Consider the following 12,104-nt stretch of genomic DNA (forward strand, 5'->3'; position numbering starts at 1 on the left):
CTGAGAATGCAGTTGGGAGATTCAAAGTTCCTATCCGTCGCGGTTACCACCTGACGAAGGCCAGAGGAATAGTTGGCCGAAACGTTGTGAATAAACAAACCAATAAAAGATGAAAAAACAACAACTAATAAAGATGAGACTAATAGTCCGAAATAAAAATAAATTAATATATATAATCCTCATCTGAAAAAAACGAATTCCAATTAAGGAATAATATATATATATATATATATATATATATATATATATATATATATATATATATATATATATATATATATATATATATATATTAAATTTATCTAACTAGCATAACCCAGGAGCAAAAGACAAATGACTAATTTGTTTATGAATAAATTTATTAAATTAGTACATACCATTAATGGATTATTAATAAGGACTAAATAATGATATGTTATAAAAGACTTGTTATACAGAAATACCGTGACGTTCGTTTGCTTAGTTAAAAGGTACAATGGTTTGTGGGGAAATGTCAGATGCTGATTTCTTTTTATTTTATGCTGGAGGTTGAGATGGTGGGACAGCTGAGGGGTGTCCCACTGCTTTGTCACAAGTCTGCCAGGTTTAAGTAGGTCAAACTGATGAATCTATTACCATACCTCGTAAAAATATCTAATTCATATAACTTTTCCTTATAAACACAATTACAGCCAAACTATAAAACAGATCAAAATAGATAAATTCCGAATGCATACCTCTTTTCAATGTATGGAGCTGGACCAAACAATGCTAGACCTTTCTGCCAACGCAATACAATGTGATCTTTTGATCAGATTCTTTGCGAAAGAGCTCCTCCCCCCCTCTCTCTTTCAGTCTTTGGTGTCTCGTTTATATATAGTGTTGAGATGAATAATCAGAATCTGAAAAGTCGGAACTTTTGGGGGTATCGAATTGGAAAAATTTGTGCTTAATTTCCAATTTAAAAACCAATTCTGTTTATAGTCATTTTATTTGTTTTGTTTAAAGTTTAATTTTCCATTGCATAAAATCATAAATACTTATTGGTTACCTACTTCTTTGTGCCTCAACTAGAAAGAATAAATGCTGCAGACATGTAGTTTCAGCAGAACAGAGCCACACACCACACAATGTGTAATATGATCAATTTACTGAGAGAAACATTTGGTGAACGAATCAAATTTTAGGAAATGGACCTGTCAACTGGTAATTTTATTTGTGCAATTTAACTCCATTAGATTATTTTCAACACAGATATGTAAAGTCCCATGTCTACACTGATAAACCAGATACAATAGACCACTTGGAAATAACATACGATGCATTATTGCCTAATTAAATGTGTAGAGTCTGTAAAAATTGGACGTCTAGATTTTGCCATATATGCCGAAATGGTATTTAAATTACAAATGCCAAAAATTAATCTTTGGAATAAACCACATATTTTTATAATAAAAATATTTTTCTGTGATTTATTTTAATTCAAAGTTCGCTATCTCTAAAAAACACTCTTTATATATTTGACAAGAAAGTTCATGCAGTTTTTAACTTTTAAATTCAGATGAACATATCTCGACTCAAACAAAAATTTATTGATCAAAATAAGCACCATTTGCCAACGCAAAACAAAGTGTATTTATGCCAGTAACATAAAAATCTTGTGTTCTGGTGGCGATAAAGTCACTGAAAGCATTTTTTTTATATTGCTTAGGTTTATAAAGTGGTAGTTGGTAGGTGAGAGGTCTGGAGAGTATACTGGATGAGGCAGAGTTTCGTAGACCAATTTGTTCAACTTCTGCAGGGTCGGTTTAGCAACATGTGGTAGGGCATTGTCATGGAAGAGAAACTGACTTTTTCTGTTGACTAATACTGGGTATTGTTGTCAAAGTTTCGGGTGCATTTCATCCATTTGTTGACAGTACTTTTCCGCCGTAATCATTTCGCCTGCATTCAAAAAACTGTAATGGATGAGACCGGTTGCAAACCACCAAACAGTCAGCATGGCCTTCTTTTGGTGCAACTCTGGCTTTAGGAAGTGTCGTGGAGCTTTGTCAGTGTCTAACCACTGAGCTAAGCATCGCTGGTTGTTGTAAAGAACCCACTTTTTATTGCAAGTCACAATCCGGTCAAGAAACGGGTCATTCTTGGGTAAAAGAAGGGAGAGTGACATTTTATCACAGCGTTTCTTTTGGTTGTCATTCAATTCATGAGGCAACCATTTATCAAGTATTTTGCCTTTCCAATCTCTCTCAAGTGGTTGGAAATCGTCGTATATATTACATCTAATTCATAAGCAAGTTCTTGAAAGGTTGTATGTGGATTGACTTTGATTAAGGCTCTTAATTGATGGCTGACCACTATGCTCATCATTTTCAAGACTCTCCTTGCCTCCACAAAATTTCTGAAACCACCATTGTGCTGTGCATTCAGTAGTGAATTCCTGGGCCAAACGCTTTGTTGATATTGCAAGCTGTTTCAGCAACTTTTCGACCTAGCTTGAATTGAAATAAGAAAATTGTGCGAATTTGTTCTTTTTTTCCATCTCGTATTCAACGTTCTGGAAAGAAGACATAATTTTGTTTAAATGATTGTAATTTAAATGATTAGATAGAAGAAAAAACGCTCTTTAAAATGATATATAAAGTAAAAGTATTTTGAATGTACATCATTTGAAATCAAAATTAAAAATTCTGCAAGAACCTTCTTGTCAACCTTGGCCAAAATGTGGTGAGACGACAACAACTACAGATGGCAGTGATGGCTGAGAATGCAGTTGGGAGATTCGAAGTTCCTATCTGTTGTGGTTACCACCTGATGAAGCCCAGAGGAATAGTTGGCCGAAACGTTGTGAATAAACAAACCAATAAAAGATGAAAAAACAACAACTAATAAAGATGAGACTAGTAGTCCGAAATAAAAATAAATTAATATATATAATGCTCATCTCAAAAAAACGAATTCCAATTAAGGAATAATATATATATATATATATATATATATATATATATATATATATATATATATATATATATATATATATATATATTAAATTTATCTAACTAGCATAACCCAGGAGCAAAAGACAAATGACTAATTTGTTTATGAATAAATTTATTAAATTAGTACATACCACTAATGGATTATTAATAAGGACTAAATAATGATATGTTATAAAAGACTTGTTATACAGAAATACCGTGACGTTCGTTTGCTTAGTTAAAAGGTACAATGGTTTGTGGGGAAATGTCAGATGCTGATTTCTTTTTATTTTATGCTGGAGGTTGAGATGGTGGGACAGCTGAGGGGTGTCCCACTGCTTTGTCACAAGTCTGCCAGGTTTAAGTAGGTCAAACTGATGAATCTATTACCATACCTCGTAAAAATATCTAATTCATATAACTTTTCCTTATAAACACAATTACAGCCAAACTATAAAACAGATCAAAATAGATAAATTCCGAATGCATACCTCTTTTCAATGTATGGAGCTGGACCAAACAATGCTAGACCTTTCTGCCAACGCAATACAATGTGATCTTTTGATCAGATTCTTTGCGAAAGAGCTCCTCCCCCCCTCTCTCTCTCTTTCAGTCTTTGGTGTCTCGTTTTACCCTACTATTTCGATTACTCCAGCCTCCCCTATTACATATACTTTTATCTATTACAATCACACTAGCACCAACTCCTCTCTAGTATCACCAAAGTAACAAAACTTCTGAACAAATCCAATAATTTCATCATCCAAATATACTTTCTTCACATCTAGGCTCTCATCTATCTCCATAAACTGGTTATCTCTCAACCTACTTGTGACTCGACTGCACTTTTTGTATACCTAATTTTTGAATATCACAAAACGTTGAGTTTCACCCAACTCCTTTTCCACAAACTGAGCAAAGAAATTTTTCTCTTTCTGGAGACTTTCCATCTCTAAAATCACTGATCATCACTTTGATTTCGGTAACATTAACACTATGATCTTTACTTTCCATAGAATTTATTCAAGTCCAACTTAACAATTGAGTCCTCCATTAGTTTAAAAGCAAATGCTGAATTATCAATATACAGCATCCCTTTCTTTTTATATGGCATAATCACGTTGACACACCGGTTCCCATTAGATCACCGAAGTTAAGCAACGTTGAGCCTAAAATGGGTGACCACTTTGGTAATTCCAGGTGCTGTATGTAGGAGGACGTTGACACCTCTCTGTAAGAGTCGCAAAAACCTAACGTTGTCATCTCCCACAACGGGGATATACATGCGACTTATAAATTTCATACTCCCATAGAACTTCCTCCTTTAGAGGAAGCCGGTTAAACCCGAATAGGGTTAGTACCGTTTCACACACACACACACACACACACACACACACACACACACACACACACACACACACATCTCTTTCAAACAACCTATACAAAATTCTCTGAATAATGTTTCTAAGACACAAATGAAAAATGATGAACCCTGATTTACTCCTTCTTTAATATTAAAGCTAAATGTACTGTTAATTCAAACAGGACTTTGAGCATTTCTGTACATTTTTTCAACAACCTTCATGAACCACTCGATCAACTTTAGTTGGTTTAGTGTTATTAGATAATGCCAATGTTTAAAAGAGATGGAAAACATAAGGCATTTTCTGAGTTTTCTTTTTAGACTTGTTCAAGAGTTAGAGACTGAATAAAAAATATTCAGTTTGCAAACATACAATTGATTAAGGAATAGATAGGCTCTGCCTCTTACCCAATTTTCACTTCTTCTTTGTCTATTCATCGGGTGTAGAGGTACGATTACAGGGATATTCTCAGTTTTTGGTCTTGTTTCTTGACTAGGAAAATGAACGCCATCCTATCCTCTCTCTTAATCTTTATCTGAGCAATATGGGAACACATGGTTTCACATAACTAGTTTTGAATGCTCTTCTTCTGAAAGGTTCAGAGTACAGGTTTAACAGCTTGCCTAGCTACTGTTTCCAACTGGTAGTACAGGGTCCCTAACGCTCTCAACTGTTGTATAATATTGACATAACTGTAGTGCTATGTTGCACATGGAAAAAAAAAACATGCACTTTTCTGCAATAAGTTTTTTGAGCCCAGAACATCATAGATACAGATTCAGACAATAGCCTACTTGTATAAATTTCGTTTTTTGACATCAAACAAACATCCACTTTGTCCAAACCCACTCAATCCAAAAAAATAATAAAAATAATGAAAATGCGAAAAATAGTAAAACAATTAAGTCAGGCGCTCCCCAAAAATATAATCAAATCGCATTCTCCCTTGACGCTTTCCTTCACAAATATTCGGCCACTTAGAACTAACCTTGATGATGCAGAATCTTTTCTCCACGTAAACTCACCAAGTATCCTTGAACTAAACCAAATTAATCTAAGCTCCTCAATCTCTAATCACTTCAATATGTCACAATATCTCTCCCTCTGCCGTAAAAACTCTGATAAACATAAATGTAATGTGAAAAAACATCTTGCTGCCTAACTCCCAACTTAGATTGCCCTCCCCTAAAAATCTGGCCCTTATCACCACAGCTCCTTATATTTCAGTGAACAAAGGTAAACATAAATATGCTGGGCTAGCTTTGACGTTATTTGAGGCATAAATAAATTTTAAATCACAGCTCATGTGTTAAACATATATTCCAAACAAATCCATTATTTAAGTAAAAGACTAAGACCGAAAGTATGGTTAACACATTTAATTATAAATGACAATTATGAAAGACATGATATGCACATTATACAAACCAATAAAATATATTTAGCTCTTACTCTACCGTTAAGAAAGGAAACACTGACTATTATGAGAACCTAGATTCTTCATTTTGTGGGAGCCTTTTAGGCAGAAACAAGGGGAAATAATTCAGCAGTTCTCAGAACTGGTACACAACCAGAATCAGTTCCCTACACATATACACATGCGCACATGTGCACGTGTGCGTGTGTGTGTGTGTGCGTGTGTGTGTGTGTACGTGTGACTTAGAATCTTTTGCACTATTTAAATTTACATTTTGAGGACCCGTTTAACTATAAAAATTCATGAAACTATCCATTTTCCAAACCCCTGTTACTGATAAGGAGCCTCAAAGATAATTTCCCACTAGTGGTTTTATGGTATCGCTATATGACTCTAAACCTTCTACTTAATACGTATATTTCGTTTTTGTCTTTTTTGTATAACCTTTTCCTTATGTATTTGTTTTGTATTTTTGTTTGCACACATGTATGCATGTTTTTGTATGCTTATATATTTATTGGTATGGGTTCTTCTATGTGAATATCGTCTGGTCCCTTTCAGACAATATCAATGAGAAACAATCAGTGATGCTGACCGGTGCACCATCAGAATTAGTTCCCTACAATATCTATATGTTATAGCTGTTAAAAGAATTTTAATTTCCTCTTCCACATGTAAATAAATTCGACAAAAAGAGTTATCTATTTACCTATACACGCTTCTCCAAGGCACAGATAGGCCGGTACAAGGGCTGTACTTGTTCGACCATGTATCTGCAGGCTGAATCGAATAGCTAAAAGAGCAGCTGGAATTGCTTTCTCGTGGAGACCTTGGAACAACAGTTGGCGCCCTCTAGTTGCAGCTATGTCAATTATCTGCAACTAGAAAATGATATTCACAAATATTACATATTGATTTTAGTACTTGTGCATTTCAGCAAATTGTATATATATATATATATATATATATATATATATATATATATATATATATATATATAAAATGAAATAATGATAATATACTGGCCAGTACTTGTAGAAATTTGAATGATCCGTGTAGATTATATCTAAATGAGAAAGTTGAAATTCTAAACAATAAGGACACCCAAAACTTATGAAATTGTAGAAGTGAACTAGCAGTAAACTGTAAACACACAATAAGCTTTACTTTAAAATAACAATACATAAGAAAAATAAAATAAAATAATTATTATTAATAAAAATGTACTCCAAGCATACATGTGTTAAGATAAGGTCAACTTTTAATTTAACACATTCTCAAGAGAAAAAGATGCATCATTCTATAGAAAACAAAACTATAGAATAAGAAGTAAACATGAGCCAAACATTTGTCTGAGTGAGTACGGGTTATTGTCAATGAACAACTTACAAGCAGGAAGAAAAATGAATGTTTAGACTAGTTAACTAACTTAAATACCAAGTAGATATATATATAAAAACAGTAACACAAATTCTGTGCATTATAATTTGATGAAAATAGATGGCAATCAACCTACACAGAATCTTTTGCATTTCATCCTGTGTGTGTGTGTGTGTGTGTGTGTGTGTGTGTGTGTGTGTGTGTGTGTGTGTGTGTGTGTATAGTAAGTTAGAAAAATATATATGGCAATTAAGCTACACAGAATATTCCACATTTCATCCACATTAGGATTCGTCAGGCTTCCTTACTAGCTTATATAAATACTTTTGCAGTTTTAACAGAAGACCGCCAATAATATCAGAGCATTTCCATTCAGTCTTATATATATATATATATATATATATATATATATATATATATATATATTAATTATCTTTAGTATTATGATAATGATTAATAGTACTATTGCCTTTTATTCTTTATTTCTTTAATTTTATCAATGACAATGGTACTCCAAAATTTTTATTATAGTTTATAGCATAAATACCAATATTATCATCATATTTCATTTTCATTAATTGACTTTACTACAATATTTACCTTAGTTTATTATTATTATCATCATCATCTATATATTAATAGGATAGCGTGTGTGTTATTAATTTTGTGTGTCACGCTTACATATAAGTGACTGCCGTTTAATTGCTATGGACTTCCATTTCTTGTATTGAATAATTTTACCAAGAATTCTTCATAAATTTTGGTTTCAATTTCGATTATAGCTGATGCACCCAAGTCATATGGATATTTTTTTTATTTTTAAAATCGCAAGATTATCTTCTATACTCCTATAAATTCGTTTCTCTTTTGTGTGTATTGATATTCATATTAAAAACCTTTTTTCTATTTATTTAAAAGAAAATGCAATGTTATATATGGGTCATAGAATTGCATTCACTAGCAAAAGATCTAGCTAATTTGCATATTTTTTTAAACATTCATTTTAATTAATTCTCTATTAGTTTTTTCGTTTTTCTTATGGGATGATCATCTTTAGTCAACTATTACGTGTAATTATATTCATGCAGATATTCTACATGATTTATACTTGCATAATATTTGCGTAAAAAGTGTGCAGTAAATACGAAATTGTTTCCATATATACTTATCTAGGCATATATATCTTTGTATTTCTATGTATCTATCTATAAAAGTGAACATGTCTGTGTATCTGTGTATCTGTGTGTCTGTGTGTCTGTGTACATTTCCCTACGCAATAACTCTGTCAATTTTTAGTCTACAGACTCGAAATTTGATATACAGGTTACTGAGATGTGGGAAAATCGATATGATTGGTTTTCGGTCAGAAATTTGGCTGTTAAGGGGTCAAAGTTCAACGATTTGACCTTTCAGAACTCTATCAAACTCCTTTGACAATTTTGGGTCTAAACACTTGAAACTTTAGATATAGGTTCCTTGGACATGGATCTAACTTAATAACTTGATTTGAGCCCAAAACAATAAATGTTAAGTGGTCAAAATAGGGGTCCAATTAAAAAAATTGACCGTTTTTTATTTTATTTTATTTTTTTTTTTACTCAGCATACACCTCCAAACACCCGGGCAACGCCGGGAACCCATGCTAGTAATATATAAAAATCAATAGAACATTAACTCTATAATAATATATACAAAATCTGCAAGAATTAAAATATCATATTTAAGTGTAATTTACGACCGGGCTATGCCGGGCGTCCCTGCTAGCTTATATAAATACTTTTACAGTTTTAACAGAAGACCTCCAATAATATCAGAGTGTCTCGATTTACACTGAAAATCTACAGAATGCCAACATTAATATATTACATATGAATGAGTTCCCTGTGAAATTTCCACAGGTCCCGCTAGTTATTATTATTATTATTATTATTATTATTATTATTATTATTATTATTATGATTGTCACCATCGTTGATACTCTTATAATTGTTAATATAGCTATGCTGTTATCACATTTAAATTAAATTTAGCCTTCTCCCTTTTAAGAATTGTATGACCTTGTAACAGTTTTTTGCGCACCTTGAATCATGCCAATCATGCTGTCTAGACGATTTCCACTGTCTGGGTTTACACCTACACATTTGCAACACTAATTTGAACTGATCTAATTTTTAAATATAAAGTCTTCTTTTACCATTTGACACCAAACCAACCACGGAAGCAGTTCTGTTGGTTGTGTGTAACTGACTGAAAATCAAATTTGTGATTTGGGTTATTTTTCACCAATTACAATTTTATATTCATTTAAGCTGTATTGAACTTCTTTTCCAACTGGATTATTTCTTGCTTTGAAATTACTTCTCCATTTGAATTATTTTTTTCACTCTACAACGCATTTGTGCATTCCACTCATTTTTAAATTCTGACTATTTGGTTTAAAAAAAAGATTTCTTTGCTTGTTGTATTTAGTGAGTGAGTCTTTATGTACGCTGGAACTTTTATTCCTGGTTTGTTTTTGTTCTTTTGGTCTTTTTTCCCCCCTATTTCCTCCACATTTTCGCATGTTTTTAACTGATATGAAAACATTTTTTTTGCAATTTATGATGTTTAGTTTAATGCCTTAACTGGCAAATTTTAGCTCTGCTATAATAATAATTTGCTAATTTCTTTCTTTCCTTTGATAAGAAGAATAGCAAGAAAAGCATTCTTTAAAACTCAGCGGAATAAAGCTTTTTGAAAATTGTTTTTGGAGTATTCTATCAAACTTAAATTTAATTATAAATTTTAATTTACAGTTTTAATTTCTTTTCTTTTCCTTATTATTTTCTTCTTCTTCTTCTTCTTCTTCTTCTTCTTCTTCTTCTTCTTCTTCTTCTTCTTCTTCTTCTTCTTTACTATAATAATTATTAGATACCTACAGACACTATTTTTTCATCCTTTCGGGAATCATCGGTGCAGGGTGTCACGATTTATTTGGGATATTCTAACTACTATTCTAATCTTGTTTGTTATATTTACAACATTTTGGCTAATGTCACACATACATTAAAAATATACATACTATTCACAGACAAAAAAATGGATGACACATATCTTGATTTTTAGTATTCGAAAGCAAATTTTCTAATACAAAATTTAAATAGGAAGTAATTTATGTCAAAAATAAAATTTTAAAATATTATTCATTGCCCTTGAACAAAAGAAAGGTACTAATGTTCTGACACAAGCATTTGTTAAGAAAAGAATCGAAAAATTATTAAAAAAGGCAAAAATAAAGATTCAACTGACGTTTAAGTCTCGCATTTTTTTCTTCCATTCTTGGCGGAGTTCTTCTGATGACAAGAATTTGGCAGGTTGTCTTAAAAGAGCCAGTTTCTCACAAATGTGATCATGGATGCTCTCCCTGTCAGACAATTGGTGTTCAGGACAACTGCAATGAAAAAAATTGTTTGCGTTGTGACGTGACTCAAACACATTACTATGGTTCAATACATCTAAGGATAGTGGAACTATTTGGAGTCAGTTGAAGCTTTAATTGGAATACAAATATTTAGTGGTTTCCTTGTTAACTCACTTACCTGTTATTGCTACCCGACATGGACTTCTATTATTGTACCTAACGGAATAAATCTATTCTATATTTTATATCTGTGTAGTGTTTTCCACTTGGCTATAGAAATTGTTATTGTCATTATGTCATCCCTATTTAGGTACAAAATGGACTCTTCACATAAATATGTAATACTTTGACTGTAATCTACTAGAGGAGTTTAGTAACAGAGATATTTGCTGGCTTAGTACATATCAGTTTAGGATCCGTTCTCAACAATAAGTCCAACAGAGACTAGGCCAACTCGGTGGTCTATTATTTGTTAGGTTGAAGTATTAGTTTTCTGTAGAATTAGGTCTATCATTCCAGCCTTTGTCTTCCTCCTTTAGAAAGGAGTTACTTTATTGCTAATTATCTGAGACATTTTGGCTAGAGAATCCTGTAAGAGGCCAAAGTTCCTTCTTTAAGGGCGCTGGCTTACTCTTCTTAACTCCCAGCTTTTTTCCACATCATACTGTCAAACTGTAATACTCGTTTTAGGTCTTGCCTTACGACTTTAGAAAATATGTTAGTTCATGACTAACTGTCTTAGGCACCCCTAGTGGGGAATGCCGAAGGTCAGATAGTTGTGGGTAGTTCTAAGTAGTCCACTCTTCCATGTTTTATGTTTTCATTTTTAGAAGGGGTTAGTTTAGCGTTAACTGCCTGAGGGACTCCTACGGGGGGGGGGGCGAAAGTATGCCTCATCATGTTTTGCTGGGCCAGAATATGTTACTTCATATGCACTGCTCTATCACATTCCACTTTCCAACCTTGTGTTACTTTTTTCTGTGATGGAGGTAGGAGAGACAAATACTATTAAGCAGCAGAATATACACTTGCAATATTTTATTGCTGTAATATAAACTGATTCTTCTTTTTAGCAGATGTGTTGGTCTTATTTATTTATGATGCCTAGTTGAGGACATAACAGTTATTTTATTGGCTATATTCTATATCTTATTGATGCTTTCTTTTGCTACAAAATTCTAAATCGAATGTATTATTAATTAAATTGTCTCTTCAAAATGGGAACATTATTTTTTCTTTTCGCTATTTCATATGCTGTAAATAAATGACCAAAATAATGACACAAACAACCAGTTTTACAAAACGATGGTCGATGCTTCGGGAGATAAACAACAACTTTGATTACTATGGTAACATGGCCTATTGGACTTGTTTAAGGTTATTATAGTCCACTAAACATACTCGAAATCCATTGTTTCTGATTTAATTCAAAATTCATAACTTATCTGTTAAAGCAATCTTTTTGGATAACTAAAAATAATAAGTCGCTTTACTTCGATATTATTACTAACAGAATTACCCGGCGTTGCCCAGGACTGTATAAAACAAAGGGAAGAAATGAAGTTGCGTTTTAACATACTTGCCAT

General features: G+C 32.6%; 1 protein-coding gene across 4 annotated transcripts in view; it reads right to left on the reverse strand.

Annotated features, from left to right (window-relative positions):
• The window catches only part of LOC145292257 (zinc finger MYND domain-containing protein 12-like), a 50,897-nt gene that overhangs the window by 22,212 nt on the left and 16,581 nt on the right, over nt 1-12,104 (reverse strand). For all 4 annotated transcript variants that reach the window (XM_080138599.1, XM_080138594.1, XM_080138581.1 and 1 more), the window contains 2 exons: nt 10,407-10,548; nt 6,448-6,619 (listed from right to left, as the gene is read on the reverse strand). In XM_080138599.1, coding sequence (XP_079994725.1) covers nt 6,448-6,619; nt 10,407-10,421 — 187 coding nt within the window. In that variant the 5' untranslated portion in view covers nt 10,422-10,548. The remainder of the gene's footprint in view (nt 1-6,447; nt 6,620-10,406; nt 10,549-12,104) is intronic.

This window comes from Euprymna scolopes, chromosome 2, assembly GCF_053919585.1.
Source record: "Euprymna scolopes isolate OS-2025 chromosome 2, ASM5391958v1, whole genome shotgun sequence".
Lineage (NCBI taxonomy): Eukaryota > Metazoa > Mollusca > Cephalopoda > Sepiida > Sepiolidae > Euprymna > Euprymna scolopes.